The sequence below is a fragment of the Marmota marmota genome, unplaced genomic scaffold (genome assembly GCF_001458135.2).
Source record: "Marmota marmota marmota unplaced genomic scaffold, marMar, whole genome shotgun sequence".
NCBI lineage: Eukaryota > Metazoa > Chordata > Mammalia > Rodentia > Sciuridae > Marmota > Marmota marmota.
This window is the reverse complement of record NW_026000211.1, coordinates 27176295-27200213: the sequence shown is the minus strand read 5'-3', so window position 1 is coordinate 27200213 and position 23919 is coordinate 27176295. Positions and strand designations below refer to the sequence as shown.

The window sequence follows — 23919 nt, the reverse complement described above, 5'->3', positions numbered from 1 at the left end:
TTTTTTTTTTTTTTTTTTTTTTTTTTTAGAGAGAGAGAGAGAGAGAGAGAGAGAGAGAGAGAGAGAGAGAGAATTTTTCAATATTTATTTTTTAGTTTTCAGCGGACACAACATCTTTGTTTGTATGTGGTGCTAAGGATTGAACCCCGGGCCGCACGCATGCCAGGCGAGAGCGCTACCGCTTGAGCCACATCCCCAGCCCAGTCTATTGATTCTTGAAATTGTGAAGAATTTGTTTGATGTACATAGGTGCTCCATTGTTTGGGGAATAAATATCTATTATCGCTATGTCTTGTTGAGGTATAATTTCCTTGAGCAGTATTAAATATCCTTCTTTTCTCCTTCTGCATAACTTTGACTTGAATTCCAATTTATCTGATGTGAGGACTGAAACCCTGTCCATGTGAGTGATATATTTTTTCCATCCTTTTACCTTCAGTTTGTGGATGTCTTTGTCTATGAGGTGTCTCTTGGAAATAGCATGTGGTTGGGTATTGTTTTTTAATTTAATCTGCCACTCTTTGCTTTTGATGAGTTTAGGCCATTAATGTTCATGATTATTGTTGATATATGATTTGTATTCCTGGTCATTTTGGTTTATTTATAGTTTTTAATTTGAATTAGTTTCTCCTTTGATTGACTATTCCTTTTGTGTAGTTCCTCCCTTTGTTGTTTTTAACTTTTTAAAAATTTCATCTTTGTGGAATATTTTGAGAATATTCTTTAGTGCAGGGTTTCTAGTTGTGAATTATTCTAACTTTTGCTTATCATGGAAGTTTTTTAATTCCTTAGCAAATCTGAAGCTTAATTTTGCTGCATATAGAATTCTTGATTGGCTTCCATTTTCTCAGACCTTGGTATATGTTATTCCAGGACCTCCCAGCTTTGAGGGTCTAGATTGAGAAATCAGCTGACATTTAATTGGTTTCCCCCATAAGTAATCTTATATATTTTTTTTTCTCACAGCCTTTAAAATGCTATCCTTATTCTGGATGCTAGACATTTTCATTATAATGTGCATTGGTATGTGTCTGTTTTAATTTTGTACATTTGGATGTCCTATAAGCTTCTTGTGTTTGATTTTCCTTTTCATTCTTTTGATTTGGGAAATTGGCTGATATTATTTCATTAAAAATATCCCAATAAATCTTAAATTTGGTCTTTTCATGTTATCCCATATTTCTTTTCATGGTTTGTTATCATCTTCTCTCCATGGTCAACTCTATTTTCAAAATTATATAATTTGTCTCCATTGCCTGAGGTTCTGTCTTCCAAGTGATATCATCTGTTGGTGATGCTTTCTATTGAATTTTTAAAAATCATTTCATTAATTTTGAGTATTTCAGCTTTTTTTAAGAATCTCTGACTCTTTATTAAAATGATCTTTCACTTCCATTTCATTCATTATACTATCCTTTACTTCACAAATTAGTTTAACAATGTACATTCTATACTCCTCTTACATTTTTTCCAGTTGGTGTTGATGCATTCTATTATTAGAGTATGTTAGTTTGTTTGGGGCAATTTATTCTCTTGCTTTTTTATGTTGTTTGTTTTCCCCTAAAACAGTATGGATCTGAGGCAGTACAGTTTCTACCCTGTAGATTTATAGTGTCCCTGAACATTTCCAGTACCTCACTGTTTTGGAGGAGACAAATAATAACAACCAATGCAAGCAATATACAGCATTAAACCAAATAGTTCCTACTATGACTTTTACAATGTTAATTATCACAATAAACAGAAGTGATATGATCAGTTATTGCCTATAATAAAAACAGCAAGTTTGCAAAAGGGTTTACACTTTCAAATAATGGACATTGAGAGAACAGAAGTGACATAGGATGTGATGATTGTTAGGGAGGAGGAGAGAAACCAGAAGTAAAATATTAAAGGAAGAGTGAAAGAGAGAAAAATAGAGATTGGCTATTAGCAGAAGAAAAGAGAATCAAGGGAAACATAGGTAGGACAAAATGTATATATAAAATTTTAAAAAGTTAAAAATAAAAGAATACAAAACAAAACTAAAATATACTAATCAAATATCCTAGTTCATAACAAACTTATCCATGAAAAATAAATGTCTCCAGAAATTCTAGAAATTAGAAAAAAAATGAAATTTTATAAATGTCCATGTACCATCAAGGTCACAATTAATCAGAGAAAAAAAGTAAATTAAAAAAATTAAAAATCTTGATGAAAAGTTGAAGAATTTATTCCATTTGCATTCAAAATATGCTCAGCTTCTCTTGTCGGCAGTTTTAGGTAGGGGGTCTGGAGAGTGATGCTCCACCCTCTGGATTGCTGGAGTGAGAGAGGTAATATCATGAATTAACCTGCAGAGCATCTTTCAGGTTTGTTTGGCAATGTCCTTGGTCTCTAAACACTCTGTACTGAAACATGCCTTGGGCTTCCCAAAAATGTGGGTTTCCTTAATTCCCTCAGCCCTCCACTATGCTCAAGAAGAGAGAGTTTGGGCTGGTGCTTCTGGCCCAGCTGTGGCAGTGGTTGTGGGGCTGCTGATTTTTTTTCCTTATTTCATCATATCCAACCTCATGTGTCCCTGGTCTGGTTTGAATGTCCAGTTTCAAGTCCCAGTAAAGTCTATCTCCTACTTTTTTTGCTCACCCACTTTGTGGAGAAGCTGCCTATCTGCTTTCTTGGTTTCACTCCATGGAACAGCTAGGAACGTGACCACCTCCTATTCTACCATCTTGGATAAATCCTGATTTATTTATTATCAGATTTTTTATCTGATATTTTATCCACTTTAATAACTTTGAAGTCAGTTGCTGGTAAATTATAAACTTTATGGCATTTTGTATTACCTTTTTTTTTCATATTTCTTTTGTTTGTGTTTTAGGTTTTCTGCATCTGGTAGTATGGATTTCTCTTCCATTCTTACACATGGTTCTTTTAAGGTTCAGTCCTCTTGTGAAGTGATGTAGTAATATATATTGAGGCCACTCATAGGTGTGGTATTCACAACTTTTTTGTTAATTCTTTCTGTTTTTTTTTTTCTTTTTTTTCCTATAGAAGTAGATATCTATGAATGAGGCCTGAAGAACCACCTATCCATTCCTGCTTGGGACCTAGTCATTGATTTGTGGGTTTTGTCTCTTTTATACTTTGTAACGAGATATCATTGAAGTTTGAGTGTGGTTAATTTCTGTGTGGATCAAGGAGAGCTCTTTCCTGGTTGGGTTTGGTTCAGCAGCAGAGTCTCTACCCTGTGAACATGTAGTGCTTACAGGTGCCAGCACCTTACGGAAAAGGGGACAACTTGAGCAAATGAATAACTACTATCACATCTAAAGCACTAATTACCACAAACATCAGGAATGGTAAGGTCTGCAATTGCCAACAGCTAAAATAATGAATAACCATGAACTAGATCTGATATTGAAGTAAACACTAGATGTCAAGTATGCCATCCACAGTACTAATAATTGCAGTAATATTAATAGTGGGGTAAGAGTTATATAAACCAAATAGTTCTAAAGGATTGTAAAAGTACATTCATTCAAGCAAAAGAAAAATGTGATGGGGAACTAACAGTGTTTATAACGGTCAAAATGTGAGCAGAAAGAACACAGAAGAGATGTAACAAGTAATGGATTTAAAGAAGCACAAAAGACAAAAACAACAGAAAAAAAAGTAAAGAGAAGAGAATGAGAACAAGAGAATTTCTCTAACTGGGAGAAGAAAGGACAGAAAGAGAAACAAGAGTGAAAATAAAGCCAAAACAAATAAACAAAAATTCTAACCCTCAAAACACAAGGAAAAATAACTATCATAAAAAGTGCTAAAAAATAAGAAAAAAGAAACAAATATGTGTATATATGATATATATATCCACAAACCAACCAGCAGCACAACAAGAGGGGAGATGGAGGAGGGAAGAAAGAAAGAAAGAAAGAAAGAGTGTTAATAAAAAATGAAAGAATTGTCTCCACTGAGGTAGTCAAATCTGTTTATGGGGATGGATGGTCACTGACTCTGGCCTATTATCCTTTCCATTTTTTGGGGGGGGGGCTATGTTTCAGGAGGGGGGCGATGGAGAGGGGGAGAGAGAAGGAGGGGGAGAGAGAGAACACCAAGGTCTGGGTGTTGTTAACCCCTCCTTCTTTCTGTGTTGCTCATAAAGCTGCCAGTTGGAGTGGTCTAAAATTGAAGCTGGTTGAAATAGTTCTCAGCTTCCCTTTTCAGCAGTTAAAGGTAGTATGGAATGGGAAGTATTGTCATTTGGAGTTTTGTGCAGAGAAACGAGATGCAGGCACTCCCAATGGGGGACTACAGCAGAGTTCCAAGTGGGATGTTCTGTTGGCTGGAGATGATCACTAATCCGTCCTTAGGAGCTTTGTTGGTGGTATTTGCTCTGGAGAGATTATATCAACACGCTCCTAAGACTGGGAAGATGTGAATCTCTGTTGAGTCTAGATTCCAGAAGTCTCCCAAGAACTTACTCACAGGAACCAACCCTCCGTGGATCTCACACTCCAGTGCCCAAATACACTGTCTGCCCAGGCTTAGACTCTGAATGTATCCATGCTTACCTGTTTAGTTTCCCAACCATCTTCAGCTAGTTACATGAACTGTCAGACTCAAAGTGAAAGCAATTTGCATTCCCCTCTGTATTACTGACTTGAATTTTTCTGGGTACAATCTTCTCTGTGCCTATTTCACTCACATTCTGCAAGGTACACCCTCGTTCACATGTAGATGCTTTCCTGGACAGTATGGCAACGTTTGCTATGATCTCCTGAAGCTCCCTGTCTCAGCTTTCTGCTGGCCAGTGGAGACACAGAGCACTTTTAAAACACCAGTTCATTGTGAAGTCTCTCAGCCACACTCAGACTGCTTCTGTGATCTACAGGTTTCGCCATGCCAAATTTGTCTTTTGTGTTTCTCTTCCTCCTGGGTGAACCAGTTCTTTTGCCATTTCTGCTGCCACAACTATCTTGGATCCCATGTATCTTTTCTTTTTCATTGTTCAGTGTACCTGGATTTCTGAGTCTCAGACAGACTCTATCTGATATGAAGTTTTTAGTGAATTTCCCCTTTCACCTATGTCTCTAAGAAGCAGTACTCCTGGTGCTTGATTCCTGAGCCAAAGAGCATCTAGAAATGCAGCCTTCCTTTAATCTGCCATCTTCAATCTCCTTACTGTGTCATGTTCAATTTATATTTTCTCTTAAGTTTGTGGTGCTCCCTAAAGTTATTCTATTGTGACTTCTGGCAGTACTAAGGGATCAGTTGGGTTAGTTTAAACTTAAAAAGGAGGCTGTCTCATTATTTTAGTATATATTTCTGACTTTGAAAGAGAAATTTTTATTTTAGTTATAAACAACTCTCCATTATATTATCATGGTCTAGTGATTTGCTTTATACAGTAGCATGAAGCATTTTATAGTCTTTTTTTCCAGGTTGTAGTAATGATTTTGAGGCTCCTGAAAATATGAATTATATTTCTCTGTAAAAATCAAGCCCTGGTACCTACTTGTTGCCTAAATTAATATTGACTTAAGTATTATTTTTGATAGTAATGCATCATTTTACAGAGACTCAAAGGCAATACCATCTTTAGAAAAATGCATCATAAATCTATGAAATGTGATGAATGAGTTGCTATAAAAGCACAATATTCTTTTGTCTCGATTGTACCTTGTTTTATGAAATTTTCATAGTACATGGTTTAGTTGTTACTACTCTTTCTACCTGTTATTGAAGAACTGAAGCTGGCTACAGATATACACAGAAGATGTGGATATTCTTAGTTTTCACATTTTCAGATTAGCTCATGATTGTTAATTTTGCTTTCCTTAGGACTCCCCATAAATCAGTGACCATCTTAATCAAGGAAGTCTTTCCTTCTCTCATCACAAACAGCAAAGTAAACAAACAAACAAAAAAATGGGCTCATCTCTTTGTAATATGTGACTCATATTATACTGTAGCAAGTCCAATATGTTCAGTTAATATTACTTTAGCAATGTTTTTCTAATTAGTTTTGTTTACATTGATTTCACCATGAAATATTTTACATTTTAATTCAACTTTTCTTTTTTAGCTGTATTTTGGGGCGATATTGCCTTAGATGATGAAGACTTAAATATCTTTCAAATAGATAGGACAATTGACCTGACACAGAACCCCTTTGGAAAACTTGGACATACCACAGGTATGGCTATTTGAGTAATTTTTTGCTCATTTTGAAGAATACATACTCCTGGCATGCAATGAATATTTTTTTGATCATATTTAATGTCCTATGGAACAACTTTGATTTCTTGCACAGAAATTCGTATATCTAGACATTTTACTTATAGTTTTCATTTTATTAAACTTATTTTAGTGTTTTACTATGTACCAGGCATGGTTTAAGTGATTTGCAGATATTAACTCTTGAATCTCATAACAAACCTCTGAAGGTTGGTACTAAAGTGATTACAATTAACAGATGAGGAGACTGAAGTTTAGAAGGATGTATAGCTTTCTTATTGTGACAAATAAGTGGCTAGGTCAGGAACAGAATTCAATTCTTGTAGGACAAATTTCATAGTCTTCTATTGCTTTCCACTTGATATACAGTTTCAAAATGTAAATTATTCTTTAAATAATTAGGAGCTTATTTAGAAGAATCTATGTATCTACTGGTATGGATATGTGAAATTTTTATACAACTTTTTTGAAAACCCCAAGAGAGGATTTCATTTTAGTTGTTCTTAAAATTTGAATTATGACCATATAAGAATTGAACTCTATTAAATATTATTTAAATACTCATATTAAAATATTTTTATTAAAATTTAAAAATTAGTTATATTTTCATGTTATGATTTTTAATGTATTCTATTTTGGAGAAGAATGTTAAGGCTAAAAGAATAGAATTTCTTTTTGTAGTTATAGCTAAAAAATGTATTTGATGTCATTTGTCATTGCATTACCATCCCCTTTATTAATTTTGTATTTTTTCTTTTCCATGGAAATCAAATACATAGTTCCTGTCTGATATCTATTAGACAAATATATACACATATATATAACCTAAAAAGATGTTACTGTAAATCAATATCACTTTGCCCAATTTACTGCTTTTGCAACTTTTTTATTGTGGCAAATTTCAAACACGAAAAAGTCCATAGGATAGTGCAAGTAGAAACATCAGCATGGTATGTCTTAGATTCAACAATTGTTAACAGTTTACTACATTTGCTCTGTGTGTGCACATACATGTACAAATGTGTACAAAACATTTTGAAATTAATGGAAGAATATATAAAACACTTAATATAGGGTGATTAGTATACATTTTCTAAGAATAAGGACTTTGTCCTATGTAGTAAAAATAGCATTATCACATTTAAGAAAATTATTTAAAACAAGAAATCTATATGATAAACCCTAAGGAATTTATTGAAAATAATAGTACATACTATTTAAGAATAGTAGGCATGGCCTTTGTTTTATATATAGCAACCATATTTTCTGAAATATGCACCAATGTGGGGGGAATGGAATCTTGCTTTACAGTGGAATCATAGATAGAACATTCCTGTTCAACGTGTCCACTGGCAGATTTTCCAGCTGCTGTATCCCATTTAACATTGCCATGGAGGCATTTTATTCTGAAGAGTAGAGAAATATTATCACATAGCAAAATCCTAGTTTTATTGGAAGTTGTATTTTCGGCTTATATTAAAATTTTCATTTGCTTTAAGATTTATTTAGGTCATTTTTTTAACTCTCTTCCTTCATTATTTTGTAGCCATTAATTCTATGTGATTTAAAATTTTCTAATACAATGATTTAATTTTGTTATTTAATTTAGAGTTAAATTCTGAGGTAGTATAGTTATAAAAGATAATAACACTATATTAAATATGCAGACTAAAACTTACTCTGTTAATAATGGAAATATTTATTGTAAATGTATGTATGAAAGGTACACACATTTGAAAATTTAGTGGTAGCTTGCACTACTTAGAGGCAGTTTTAAAAATGTGAGATATCCTATATCTTATTTTTATTCTCTTTTTCTTTCTTGTTAAATAATTTGTGCTAACTATATTTCTCTTCTCCTAATTTTAAACTTTGAATTTTTGCCATAAATATTTAACTTGCATATTTTCATTATTTTTGAATATGTGGAGAAATAACCATTTCCCCTTTTCTATTTCAATAAATTTCCTCTGCAGAATTTTATTTCAACAGCTATAAAATTATTAAAAATGACTTAAAATATTATTCAAGACATTATTGCCTTTGTCTTGAAATGCTGTTTTTCCAATTTTATAACAACTCTAGTCATTATAATTATCTTCATATTAAAAAAGACATTTCTTTTTTCTCACAAAGTCCCTTCTATGTCTATTTACAGGTATTTTAGGTCTGTGTAATATAAATACAGTTGCTACCTAAGGGTCATTTTAAACACATAGATGACATACTTTAAAAATGTTTCTCGTAACTGCTTAGGAATGAATACATTTCAGTATGACCTCATCTTTTTAAAATGTTCAGTGAAAAAATTTCAAAAATTTTTCTCAAGATGCACAGCAAAAATGTGACCATGTCATGCAAATAATTAGGCAGATTATTTCTCAGTGAACAAGCCCTATAACTTATTTGCCATATAAGGACTTATTTGATTTTTCCTTTAAAAGCTTATACGATAGTAAATTTTATTATAGTATTTTTAGCTTTAACCTAGGCTATTATATTTAATATTAACTAATTTTGAAGGCAAATTGATATTGGAAGGAAATTGTCCAAAGTCTTAGCATAGTTTGTTGACTTCATGAATTTCAGCCTGTCTTTCAATTTCAGCCTTTATGAACCATAGATGCTCGGTGGTCCAAATTCATCTGAATATGTTCTGATGTTGATAGTTGTTGTATTGATTGTTTGCTCAGTGATACCTCTTTTTGTCTGTTAAAATTCAAGGAGATTAGGGGATATAGAGGACAAAATTGAGAGCTGCATTTTCTAAAAGCCCTGGAATGAGATTTTTTCTCAAAAGCTCTGCTTTCTGTTTTAGGACAGAAACCTATCTTTTAAAGTCTTTGTCAGTAATTTTTATTAAAGACATATTTTCTTAGTTCTCTTCTCTCCTCTTCCTTTTGAACTTTAATATTCTTTAGATCTGTTTTCATAAATTTTATAAATTACATAATGTAATGGGATGCATTTTCAATTGAACACCATTTAGGTTCTTGTGATTTTCTTCTAATTCCAAATTTATTCCAAAATAAAATTAATTGGAGAAACTTGATTTTTTTAAAACGACATTTTTAAAAAATGTAATTGAATATATTATAAAATGTATTAAAAAGTTTTCAAAAATTATCAATACTTTGGAGCAAAACTTGTGCTACTGGGATATAAAAATATCCAGTTTGCATAGAGGAAATAGCTGAAATACAATCAGTAGAGCAGAACAACTTGCTGTTATTACATATAACATTATGTGATATCATGGTCACAGTGAAGAAAATTCTTCAAATTATCAATAGATGAATGAATTGCCATGATGTCCAAATAAAGTCATGATTCAGATTGCTCTCTGAATGCCCCAAACATCCTTATTTTTAGTTAGCAACATTTGTTGCTGTAGATTTTTTACCTTACACAAGGAGTCATGGATATCCATAACTTTAACACGTTAAGATCAAAGAAAGGATGTCCAGAGGAAACCAGTATAGCATATTACTATTGTTTATTTGTGAGAACTTGAAAATACATTGAGTGTAACTCAAGTGTTTTCTTGTATTCTTTAAGGTGGACTTGGTGACCATGGTATGTCAAAGAAACGAGGGGCCCTCTATCAACTCATAGACAGGATAAGAAGAATTGGCTCTGGTATATCAATGTTTAAAGTTGCAGACGCTTGACTTGATGTACAGTAAATATTATACTCATAGAAGTTTGGTTAATTAAAATCAGTGTGCCATTATGATATGAAGTTTGTAAAGAATATATGCTGAGAAAGAGTCCTTTCTTTATTTAGTTTTGTTAGCCAATATATGATATAAGGATTGTAGAACTTAATTTGAAAAATTTGAAATGTTCTTTTAACTTATTTTAAGTTTCTATTTTAAATGTATTAGGTATTTATTTTGTTTATACTTATTTCCAGTCAATTGAGTATCACAGCAAGATATTTTAATAAATCAAGAAGCTATATCAATTTTAATCAAATGGAAAAATATCATAACTATTTCTTTTTAAATAAGTCACTTAAATTGACAAACTAATTTCTTACATTGAAAAGGTAATGTGTTTTTGACCATGAAGCATACATTTAAGACATTCAAATAAACTACTTTCTGGTTTTATAATTAGTAAATATTTATTGAAGTTATTAAATGCTGTTTTTGGATTTTAGTTTTTTAAAGTCCTTTATTCATGCTTATATTCTAACATCTCTTAAATTGATGGATTAATAATTAAATTTTCGAAGTGCTTTCAAGTAATAATTTTCCTAAGCAAAGATGCTTTGCCCCAGGACAGACATAGGTACAGGGAGCACGCATTTAATACTTGTTATGTCAAAACATATTCTAGTGAAAAAGCATTTGTATCAACAATGATAGATGAATATAAAAAAATCATGTAAATTTATGAAAAACAAAACAGTAACTGAAACTATTATGAAAGACCACCAAGAAAAGTCAAAGACTAGACTTGGAAGCTGCTCCAGAGAGAATGCATTTTATATGAGCCTGCTCTTGAGGTACCTACCTCTGAGTCATGCTGATACGTGGAGAAGAATTCAGGGGAAACTGGAATGGAGATGGCTGAGTGTCCGCAGGAGTCAAGAGCACATCTGTTTTTATGTTATTTTGTTGATTATCAATATAATGTAATATTCATAATTTTAGACCATATTATAGAATATTAATTTTGATTTAAAGTATGAGGGATTTAGCCAGAATAAGAAGAGTCTTGAGTACCACATGACTTTATTAAACAACATCTATTTTATTTTTGGCGGGGGAGAATTGGTAGTGAGTTAGTAAAATAGAAAATATAAAACCATTTTATTTCTGGCTTATATGCCTGTGTGAATTCTACCTGCTGTGTACTGTTGTATGAAAATTCTTCAAAATTCATTTATAGAGCATTAAGAAATAGTATTTGGATATGAAATACTTAAATATTTTAGTGCTTTTCTAAGCTATGTAATATAACTAAAGTTTTTTAAAAATGAATTTTGACTTCAGGCATATTTATTCAAATATGTAAATAAGACATTTCAACTTTTGTCCTTTAAGAGGTAAATGATTCCCTGACAGAGGACTTCTGTTTCACAGAATGTTTTAAATGTCACTGCAGGCTTGGAGCAAAACACCACAGTTAAGGGAAAAGTACCTCTAAAATTCTCAGGGCAAAATGAGAAAAATCGAGTTCCCAGAGCTGCTACATCAAGAACTGAAAGAATATGGCCTGGAGGTGTTATTCCTTATGTTATAGGAGGCAACTTTACTGGTAAGATATTCCCAGAGTGTCTGTTTTGATAAAGAAACACAATTACCATGCAGATTAAGTGTGCGTTTTTATAGAATAGGAATATAGCAACCATAGTATTCAATCAAACTTGGAAAAACACTCCCTTAACCTAGGTTACTAGCTTAGAATATCTTTGAAACTTGGAAAAGAATATCTTTACCCTAAGAGTCTAAGAAATGTTGTGGTTTTTAAACTGAGCTTCAAATGCGCCTATTAAATCTGGAAGCTGATCTCTCTTCAACTGACAGGAAGAATGTATACACCATCTATAGAGCCTTGTATACACATATTTGTAGAGATAGAGAGCCTTGACCTTCTGATTATAAAGTGAGTGTTGATTCTTAATAATGACTCATCTGGGGTGCTATAAGCTAGTACTCTTTGTTTAGTGATAACAATGGCATTCTGAATTGCCCGCCTAGCTCAGGATGGGGGAGCCAGCACAAAGCACTCCTCCCTGGAGTGGACACCATTGTATTAAAGTCGTGCCATTTTTTTTCCAGGCAGCCAGAGAGCCATGTTCAAGCAGGCTATGAGGCACTGGGAAAAGCACACCTGCGTGACATTCATTGAAAGAGGTGATGAAGAGAGTTACATTGTATTCACCTATAGGCCTTGTGGGTAAGTAGAACCTGGAGATGATTGAAGTTCAGATGGAAAAAAAAAAATTAAACTCCACAAATAGGATTTGTTTATTAATATTTGCATAGAACTTTGGCCATGATAAAGTCTGAGTTTTTACATAAGAAAATATTATATATTAGATGAATATATTCTAGGACCACAGAATTTTGTGCCTGTAGGGCAAGTGGTTTCCTCCCTCCACCACACCACTTTCTAACAGTGGCATTGCTGATATCCACTCACCCAAGTTCAGAACTTGAGCATATTTGTGCTTCTGGTGTGCTTCCTCTGAAATCTGTGTTTTCTCCTCGTCCCACGTTAGTGCTCTGGTTTGCTTACATCTTCAGCATCCCATGCCTGGGCTATTCTTCTGTCTTGCTCATCAGTTTGCTGCCAAACTAGAATTATTTTCTAAACGTATTGGTCAGAGCAAGGTTCTACATTTTCTGAGTGTCTTAGATATTCCCTCCCATAGTAGTGTTTTCCAGATTTGCTTCTTGCAGGATAACAACTACTTTCTCAAAAATAATATGTCCCATGCTTATATAATTAATTAAAATGAACTCTAATATCATGTATAACTATAATGCATTAATAAAACAAACCTCAAAAAGGCTTCTGTAAATTGTGAAAATGCTGTGCTGTATTTTAATAGATATTTTTACAGCAGTGTGGCAATGAACCTCAGTATTATTTATTATTATTATTATTATTATTTTGGTACCAGGGATTGAATCCAGGGGCATTTAACCACTGAGCCACATCCCTAGCTATAATATATATAAAATCTTAGAGACAAGGTCTTTCTGAGTTTCTTAGGGCCTACGTTGATAAGGCTGGTTTTGAACTTGTGATCCTCCTGCCTCAGCCTCCTGAGCCACTAAGGATTATAGGCATGTGCCACCCACCCAGCTCACTAAGTTGCTGAGGCTAACTTTGAACTCATGATCCTCCCGCCTCAGCCTCCTGAGCCATGCTACTGGGATTACAGTGTGGGCCACCATGACTGGTGGTTTTATCATTCTTTTGAAATGGTGTTGCTACCTTTAAATCTCATAAAAAATCATTTCAATTATTAAGGAGTTTGGAAGTTGGTGTTGTACAAAGTGTTTAGGGCCAATGAGAATAAGATATGTGTATGTCAAACACTTAACGCTCTCATTGGATTTTATATTGGGTCTTTTATGTCGTCAAAGCTGTGGCACTAAATAAACAAATGCTGTGGTATTTGGTTATTCAGATTAGAATAAGTTAATTTATGATATACATATTGAATTCCCATGTTGTGTTACCTCCATAGTATGTGTTGGGATGTTAACATTGAACATAAGGCATTCTCTCTGAGGAGGACGTAGATAGGCAGATTGGGGGGTGTGATAGCAAGATTCTTATTTGCAAACACCAGAGATGAGCTAACTGAAGCAGGAAGAAGAATGTCTCAGAAGGTTATTAGGTAATAATTAGAATCACATGAATGGAAAATTGGAGAAAGAGGCTGTGGGATGAATCTGGAATCTTAGCTCCCTCCTGCACATCTGAGATCTGTTCTTTAAAGAAATATCTACTGTGTTCTACCATATGCCAGGCTGTGTTCTAGGGCTGGAGATAACAGGAGTGTCAGACGGAGAGTCCTATGTTCCCACAGAGCTTACATTCTAGGGTGGAGATGCAGAAATGAAGGAGTGAAATAAGTGAAATATAAAACATACCATTAACTACAGGTTAAAGAGAAAAAAAAGTGGGGTGGAGGTGTCATTTGTCAAAAGACTTGAAAATCTTAGGGTAAAGAGGCAACTGGGTATCTGGGAGAACTGAATTCTTGAAGAGGAAGACAAGCAAGAGCTTGTCTGCATTTTCAAGGCAGAGTAAGGAAGTAAGCATGACTGGAGTTGATGGAGTGACAGGAAGGCTGGTTGTAAGAGATGAGCTCTGTATGGTAAGAGATTTGTGTGTGGAAATTGTTTGGGATCTTCTTGTATTTTGTAAAGACTTAAAAGAACCTGTTTTAGTCAGATTAGCAAATTTATACTATGGTAAACAAGGATCCCTCAATCTCAGAGGCCTAGACGAATAGACTTTTATTTCTTTGCCCACGATGGCTTAGCTGTGGCTGCGTTACAGCGGTGTTACTCTCGCATCCAGTCTCTCTGCACATTGTTCTCCCTCCAGCAGATGCAACAGAGACAATATGGTCAACCATGTGTTGGCTCTTAAAAGACTCCCCCCAGAAATGACACAAACAATTTGGGCTTCTGTGACATTGTCCAGAGCAAACCACATGACCAAACCCAGCATTAGTGGGGTAGGGAAATATAATCATCTGTTAGAGAAGGGTAATGGATATTTTAAACCATTGACACAATTTACCGCAGAGCTATTGCAGAATAGTATAATCTGATTTGATGTTTTAGAAGCATCTTGGTGCTAAGAAAACTGCTGCAGGAAGGCTAGAACAGAGAGAATCATCAGTTAGTAAATGATTTCAACACTCCATGTGAGATTTCATGGTTGGACTGGGGTGTTAACAAGGGAGACAATGACAAGATGATTGATTCTGGATATAGGCTGAAGGTAGAGCCAACAGGATTGACTGTTGGAGGACAAAGGGAGGATTCAGGAATCCTGGCATTACGCAGCCTGAGAGTCTGGAAAGTTGGAGTTCCCTTTAACAGAGATGGGTAGGTGAGAAGGTAGATCAGGTTTCTTGGAGAGGAAAACTGGGAACGCGATAAATTGAAACATTTATTATTGTACAAATGCAGACATTAAGAAAGTTGGGTGACTATTTGAGCCTGGTATTCGACAAATAGTGCTATCTCTGGACTAGCCCTGCTTTAAATCCTTGTGCTAAATCAGTGAAGCAAAGAGATGAAGGTTCTTGTCCTGATGACTACCCCATTCTAATGGTGGGCACTTAAACTTTAGTGGCCTTTTATAGGAGTTTATCATAGAAAACAAGAATAAAAGAGAGGAAGGAAGGATGAAGAAAGGAGTTATTAAAAAAAATGTAATGATTAAACTAAAAATAATTGGAAATATAGCTGATGAAAAGGTAGAAGGCATTCCAACCTTTTAATGTTGGAATGTCCCAAAGGATTATCTTAAAGGAAAGTGTTTTGGTCTACCAAACCAAGGTGAAAATAGGGAATAGTATACTTGGATTATTCCCTATGATTAGAGAGAGGTGAGTTTCCTATGGGTGTTGAAAGCATTTCTTGAGGTACCAGATAGATCACAGAATGGTCAAGTTGTAAAAGTGGCACACAAATTAGAAGTAAAAATTTGAGAGCCATATTGAAGAAAATGCCTTCAAACCTGGATTACATTAGAAACTAAGATAATGTTTGGGTATGATTAAATCACATTTTTCTAAATTGCATGTTACCCTATCATTCCATGCCTAATATTTGTCTAAGTACATATTTAGTTATTTAGTTAATCTGAATGTAGAATTCTTTGTCCCTAAGAGCTCTAGTTAGTCAGGGATCAAAGCACCACATTTTTCTTGTTTCACAGGACCACTGTAAAATAATAACTCATGAATAAGGCAGTGTGAAATCTATTTTTCCTTTCCATTACGAAATCCCATCTTATTATAGGAAATTGCTATTGGTAAAATTATGCTAAAAGGGTGTTTTAGGATTAAATAAATTGACCACGTTGCTTTACTGTCTCCCAGAATTTGTTTTGCAAAGTGCTGTCTTCTCTGACTATAACCAGCAGAAATGACTCAGTGTGAGTAATTCAGTGGTTATATAATCATCAGATATTTCAGTTTCAATACTACTGCCTTAAGGTATCAAATATTTCAGTTTCAATCTCTCTAATATTTGCACAAAAATTGTTTCTCTATATCTATTACTTATTAGGTATGTAATAAATATTTGAGTATGTAATAAGTATATATGGATTAAAATATTAAAGAAAATTCTCAAGGCAAAAAGACAATTCAGATTTTCACTTTCCCCACCAATTTTCTCTTTTCTATTACTTACTGATTTATTAGGCTTAATTTACTGCTATACTAGATTTACACATAATGAGTACTAATGAGTTCATCTAACTCAGTTAAAATATGTAGACACTTAAAACCTAATTAGAATGAATGAACAAATAAATAAGTAAATGAATAAATAAGTTAAAAACCTACAGAAATAATTTGGGAAAGAAAGAGACTGACACAGGAATTTATATTTGTGCAAAATCAAAAGCACCATCTAATGTACTTACCCTGGAAATTAAAATTGTAAAATTCTTTTTAATCTTTTGAGCAATTAATTTTTGACAATTTTTCTTTTAATTTAATTAATCAGAGAGATGTTTGACAATGTCTAGTGCACTGCAGTTCCCAACTACTTAAGACCAATTATTTAGTGCTCTCTAATGCTGTTTAGGAGGAACATCCTATAGACGAGCTATTTCAATTCAAACCTGATTATCAAAGTTTTAGATATGATTTTATTTGCATTTGTAATTATAGCTACTATTGTTAATAACCTAAAATTCATTTTAAAGAGTGTCCAATGTATTTATTATTTATAGAGTGTGTGGATAAGAGACTTCCAGACTGTTATGCATTCATACATACATGTGTACACACACATGTAAATGAATAAATAGAACTTCTATTTTGGATAGAAAAATATTCTATGTATATACATTTATAAATATATAAATATCAATAATTCAATGATGATTTGCAGGAAGGTATTCCTGGGTGTTTCACATATTTTTTTCTGATAATCCAGGAGATTCTTTTAGATAGTGAGATTAAAAAAAATCACACTCAAATGTTAGTCTGAACAATAGACAGAAATCACAGAAATCTAATAATTCTTTGAACTATTAACTATTGTCAGTGTTTTTTTTTTTTTCATCAGGTTTTGCAGACAATTCAGGATGCTATAAGAGAACACTATAGGCTTGGTGACTTATAATGAACAAAAATTTAAATTTCAGTTTTGAGCCTGGGCACTGCAGATAGAGTGTCAAAAGAGAGACCACGTCCTGGTTCCTTATGTTATTTATTTATTTATTTGTACTGGAGATTGAACCCAGGGGTGCTCAAATGCTGAGTCACATCTCCAATGATTTTTATTTTTTATTTTGAGAAACAGCCTGGTTATTGCTGAGGCTGGCCTGCGATTCTCCTGCCTCAGCCTCCAGAATCACTGGGATCACAGGCATGTACCACTGTGCTATGGTTCAACATAACTCTTCACAAAAGTCCACCATATTGTAATTTATCCATTTTTCTCTTCCACCAACATCTCCACTTTCTACTTTATTATAGATGCTGCTCCTACGTAGGTCGGAGGGGAAATGGACCCCAGGCAATCTCTATTGGAAAGAACTGTGATAAGTTTGGGATTGTTGTTCATGAACTGGGCCATGTGATCGGCTTTTGGCATGAGCACACACGACCAGATCGAGACAACCACGTAACCATCATAAGAGAAAACATTCAGCCAGGTGAGAGAGATTTTAGGGTGTGTAAAATTATTATGTTTTGTAAACAGTGTACAATATGTGGCAGATTCAATATGTTATTTGATTAAAAATCACTCTTGGAGGTTTTATATTTTTAATTTCTTCTTAGAGACTGAAATTTCCTGCATTTTCTAGGCTTTGTTTGTTTCTTAAGGTCTTAGCTGTTTTCTTTCTAAACATCTGTACTTTTTCAAGAATGGGTGTGAGCTATGAACAATATACTAATATCATTAAATGATTATTTTATTTGAACTGTTTTTGTGCTTTAGATCTATAATTTATTTTTTAAGACTTAGAAAGAGCCCAGGGTTTGCCATGACATGCACGGTAACCACAGGAATCTACATTTATCATGTATAATTTCTGAAGAAAATTCCAGTGAAATGAGTCATTTCCAGGATAGTCTACATAGTTTCTTTGAGATTTTTCTCTTAAACTTGACTTTACCAAAGACAGACTATTAAGAATATTTTTAGTAGTTGAAATATAATTTAGAATTAAATTTTAATTTTCTTTTAAGAATTGGTATATAATAGTTGCATCATTATAAAACTTTTTACTTAACTTTCACATTTGCAAAGATCAGTAAGTACATTTCCATCTCTACCCCCCCCCCCAAAAAAAAAATCTGTTGTTTGGAATTTTTTATAAGGTAGTATGCACTTTTAGCAAAAGTAAAATAAAAATATCATCTTACTTTATTTTTCATGGGCAATTTTAAATTATCAATGTTGAAATTCTTATCATTTTCTATAATTCAGAGTTGCTTTCTTTATTTGCTCATTATATATTTGGTACCAATTAATGCTGAGGCACTATTAGACATTGAAAGTTACTGTCATGGAAAACACAAAACTTTTTATCTATACAAATGAGTTCAAGTGAGTAAGAAAAGTACCTGTCACATTGAGAATACTGCAGAAAAGAAGCAAAGTTGTAACAAACGTATCTTGGCAAATCCAGAGAGATGTCACACAAAAAACTGAAATTTAGAAATAAAGTAGAAATATTTATTGCAGGTGGACCAGAAAAGTGGTCAAATTTCTAGGCTGAAAATACATGATCCTTTTCACTTAACTGTTGTGGTGGCACGTTGAACTATGAGTAAGAGTTAGTTGACAACTACCTGGGGAGGGTGGAGAATCTTTTCTGTGAATCTAAGAAATTTAGATTGTAACCTGTAGCTACTGGGGAATAAGTGAAGGATTATAAACAGAGAAAGTTAAGATTTTTTTATTTTATTTTATTTTTTTATTAGCTACACATGACATTACAATGATCTTGGCAATTCATACATTTGAATCATTGGGGTAGAAACACACTCTATGACCAGTGTGATTCTGCAATCTGTACAATTAGAAAAATGAGAAATTATACCCCAAGATTTTTAAAAGAGGAATTCTGTAAGCTGTAATAAACATTAATTGGGGGTGGGGGAAGATGAGCCTAAAGTCAGGGAAACCTATTAGTCAAAATAGTAGTTTTTGAGAGGTGGCTGTGTTCTCAATTAGGGTAGGACAGGGCAAGAGGAAGAAGAGAGTCTTAAAATGTTTTAAGAGGAACATAAAGAAAGTTCTGCAAAAGCTTTATCTTCAGACAACACGATGAATTGTGGTATCATCAACTGAAAAAAGAAACACTGGTGAAGAGGATTGGTTTTGAGAAAAAGAAATAAAAAATACTGATTCCATTCAACACATCCCTCAATTCAAAGACCCTTTGTATGATCCTCCTTTACTAGACAAAGGAAAGGTGAGTTTGGACTTTAGTATGTATCTGGAGATAAACATTTTGTAGTGGATTTGACCGTCTAGGGAAAAACTGAGGGAGAAGAGGAGAAAAGTGGAGCATAGAAAATGGAAAGCAATAAGATTTGAGCAACCTTTAGAAGAGTGTCCACCAGAAGTCTAAAGGTGTCCTCTAAGAGGTAAAAGAAAAAAATCAGTGTAATGTGATGTTCCAGAAGCCAAGTGAGGAAATCAATTCAAGAATGACAAAGTGATCTGTAGAGCTGGATACTAAAGACAAGCAAAGAAAATTTATACTCCCCCAAATAGAAGCCCTGGCCTGAACCATCCATCAAAGTTCATCTTTATGTTTTATATCATTGAGAGAAAAACTTAGAGGAAACAATATTTCTGAAAATTCATTCAACTATCAAATAAATGAGAAGCTTGCTATTAACCACAGCTATTTTCTTCTATTTGCCAAATATTATGTGGACTCCTCCAAATACTCTTATAAAGTACATAACTTTCAAAAAATGATTTTACCATTAAGAAGGTTTCTGATTCAACATAAATATTACCTAAAACAAGGAAAAATGTATAGGTATTATTAAGAAATAGATTATGATACCTTAACACCTGACATAGTAGTAGGAAAATTTTGATCAAATACTTTTTTGACTAAACATTCAGGTCAATTGAAAATAAAAGATATTTCCAGAGATTTCTTAAGTAATTGGAACTACTGTATCAGAACTACTGTACCAGTCTGAAAGCATTCATGTTAGAGATTAGTTATCAACAAATTATGAGTTTCCCTAACTCAGAGACTTAAGATCGGGTATTTCTCAAGAGCTATGGGTAATAAAAACAAATGCTGGTTTCATATTTACATGCAAAATTGGTGACTATGATTAAGAGGTAAATTGTTATGAGGATCAAATTTATATTAGAAGATACCTTCAAGAAAGAAGCTACCATTTATTTTAATTGTTAAGTGTGAGTCGCTCTGTTTCTATCACCGATTCTCCCCTTCTTGCAAGAAGCAAGTCTAATTTTCTTTTGTTTGGATTGTATGAGGCTATGTTCTTTTTAACTAGCAAACTCCTCTGTTACACATGTTTAAGTGATAAGTTATATTCAGGGAAATGCATTTCTGAAGTTGGTTATGTTTCACTTTCAGAAAATTTATGAAATTCTGCTCTAGCTAGAGAATCTATTCTCATATTGTTTTCTAAATTGAAATCTTGTTGATGGTCACAAAATTTGGTCTATAGCTTTTTGAAAATTCCCTCTAGAATGGGATATGCTATAATATGCTGAAAATTCCTTAGGAAAACAAGAATTTGAATGAAAATTTAGGATAATTTTTAAGAATGTTTGCTAACACACATAGACATAGCATAGATTTGTGGAATATATATTTCAATATATAGGTTAGATAATTAATTTAAAATTATTTATGGTGTGAATTCATTCAAAGATGGACTAAAACACGTTAGCCTAGAACATGGGTTCTATGGATCCAAGTTGTTTCCTTCATCCCTAATGCTCAAATGAGTATTGGTTTCATCATCATGTAAGAGAGATGTTATATTGTGAAATCACTAGATTTCTTTACTGCCTTTTGGAAAACTTTTTATTTAATATTTTTATGTTTAATAGAAATATGGCATGGGACTAAAAACCTAGTTATAATAATGGTATAATAGTTTCATTCCCAGCCCTATATGAATTTGGAATTCCAGTACTTTACCTTTAAATAAAATGTGTCAAAGCTTTGTAAATTACATAAATAACATGACTTGTATCATCTTCCACTGATTTAATAGTGAAAAGAGAATCATTGAAATGTAAACTCTCTTGAAAGAAATTCTTTGGTTTGGGAACTATTGATGTAGACCCATGTATTTAACTCTTTTTTTTTTTTTTTCCAAATTTCAGTAAAAAATGTTGCCTAAAAAGGTACACACAGGCAGTCGAAAATCTCTTAAAATTGAAGATGTCCTAAAGTTAAGATAGCAGATGTGCAAAGGAAAAAAAAAAAGTTCTGAAGCATATTATTCTTGATTCAAAAGCTGTCAAAGTAGAAACTTCTTTTTCTCAAGGGGAACCTTGTTTTATTTTTGAATGAAAGTAGATTTGCTATTGTTTTATCACCAATGATGAAGTCATGTAGCTATAACCTCAGAGTTGTGTTTATACTAATATTGTTTTTGTATCTTCCCACAGCGTTTCTTAGAAAGGATCTAAAGCAAATAGATAATTTTTGTGGGTCCTGGCAAATGTAGTCATGAGAAAAAGATGGGAAACGCATTAAATAAAAGCATAACTTTACAATCACTTCTACTGTACCCAGAGAAGCAGTATGATTTTAAAGAAACAAATATTATGTGGTGTTAACAAGTATACACAGAAAACAAACCCAAAATATGCTTCTGGTAATTTCCTTGCTGCAGAACTGAACTCATTGTTCAAATTCAATTCTTTTGCAACTTGCTCTTTTAATATGATATCGGAGTGCAAATGATTTTTGCACACACCTGGGAATTGGTATGTAAATACAATCAGCAAAAAGATCAGTCATTTAGTCAAAAGCAGATGCAGGTCTAGGAAGTGCTCTTATGTTCTTTTAGTTAAAAGGCTTCTGTGCTTTTGTTTATCCCTGATTCATAGGTCAAGAGTACAATTTTCTGAAGATGGAGCCTGGAGAAGTAAACTCCCTTGGCGAAAGATACGATTTTGACAGTATCATGCACTATGCCAGGAACACCTTCTCAAGGTTGGAGTCTCAGGTTATACCTTTTGACTTTTAATCCCTTTCTCCATGTGGCCTCTCACAAAGCTATGTTTGATATTAGAACCAGACCATCTTCCAATATTGCTGCCTCCTGTCAAAAAGAAAGTAGAAAAATAACGGTTAACATTCATAGCTAATAGCAGGCATTCATTTAAAAGACATTTTACATTACCTATCCAATGTATAAATTTAAAGTGATCATTTTAAAATGATTTAAACAATTTTATATTCATAAATTGTAAAAGAAAGTGCAATTAAAACCATTACCAAACTAATCATCACATTAAATTGGCAAAGCATTGCTTAATGAAATTCAGGCATTCCTAAAGCAACAGGTTACTTTATTGTTGAGTTTGGATTACATTCTCTACAAAGAGTGTTTTGTAATGTGGATTTTCAGTTTTAGCACTCAAGTACCATTTATGGTCAAAAATTGATATTACTAGATGGATTCTCAAAGAAGAAGGTTAAGAAGATATTTTACTTCCACGTAGTTGAGAATTACAGTTCATCTATTGCTAACCTTAAATTTATTCCATTAGTAACTGAATGCTGTTTTTAAAGAGGTAATAAATTTGGGTTTTGATCTACTTTACTCTAAAGATGATGCCATCAAGCAAATAGTTCCCAGGTAAGGATCTGGAAGAATTTAAGCACTGTCTTCCTTCATCCCTTTTTTCCATTGACACCAATTTTACACTAACCTTCCTGCCCATTTCCATTCATTCTTCTTGCCCACTTATGTCCATGTCACATTTCATTAACATCTATTTTTAAAAACCAGATTAGGAAAAAGAGAAAAATATTCAAATGTATTCCTATGCTCTAAAAACAAATTTCTTGGTAAAAAGTAAAATACATGTTAATGACCCCTTAATACATGAAAACATTTTAAAATTATCTTTATCTGGGCAAGGTGGCACATTCCTATAATCCTAGCAACTTGAAAGACTGATGCAGGAGGATCATGAGTTCAAAGCCAGCTCAGGAACTTAATGATGCCCTGAATGCTGAATGCTCTAAATAAAGTATAAAAAGTGCTGGAGATGTCACTCAGTAGTTAAGTGCCCCTGGGTTCAATCCTCAGTACCAAAAAAAGAAAAAATAAATCTTTTAAAAAAGTCTGAATGTCAAAAATTTGAGTGTTGACTATATTTAACATTCATAGATTTAAAAGTCATTACCTTCTGAAGATATATAATATTTATTTTTGTGCAAATGTGATAACTATCCAGATACTAACTGTTCATTCCTGGATTTGAATTTAAGTTTTTGTAGATATGTACCCAGAAATTTGGCCTGAAATTAACCCTAAAATTTTATTTTTAGGTCAATGCTTGAAATTCATTTTTACATGTAAATATGTAAGAAGTTGATCATTGCATCCCAGTTCATCCAAGACACCGTTCTCATGCTGTTGAATTAGATTATTTAGAATTAACCTGAGGTTTAATGCTTTAGAGAAGAGGAGGTGAAAGAAATTTATCTCCTCTGTCCTTCATAGGATGAATCTTTACTAAGGATTACCATATATAGCATATTAGCATACTCTCTTAGTCTGTACTACTTTGATATTACATTGCATTTTTCCCCCCAAAACTACAATGTTCTTGCTGCCTGCTGTCAATCACCACCAACCTATCTTTGTATGGTATGACAACTAGCTTTGACCTATGATTCTGTTTCAAAACTTCATTCTTGTGGATATTCAGATTTGTGACACCATTTGTTTAAAAAAACTATCTTTGCCCAAATGAGTATGGTTAT

General features: G+C 33.2%; 1 protein-coding gene across 2 annotated transcripts in view; it reads left to right on the top strand.

Annotated features, from left to right (window-relative positions):
- The window catches only part of Tll1 (tolloid like 1), a 199619-nt gene that overhangs the window by 98752 nt on the left and 76948 nt on the right, over nucleotides 1–23919 (top strand). The window contains exons 2-7 of one of the 2 annotated variants that reach the window (XM_048791713.1): nucleotides 6071–6181; nucleotides 9781–9861; nucleotides 11338–11490; nucleotides 12015–12132; nucleotides 17429–17607; nucleotides 22029–22134. In XM_048791713.1, the coding sequence (XP_048647670.1) occupies nucleotides 6071–6181; nucleotides 9781–9861; nucleotides 11338–11490; nucleotides 12015–12132; nucleotides 17429–17607; nucleotides 22029–22134 (748 nt within the window). Of the gene's footprint in view, nucleotides 1–6070; nucleotides 6182–9780; nucleotides 9900–11337; nucleotides 11491–12014; nucleotides 12133–17428; nucleotides 17608–22028; nucleotides 22135–23919 lie in introns of those variants that run through there. The other variant, XM_048791715.1, reaches the window with a different exon arrangement.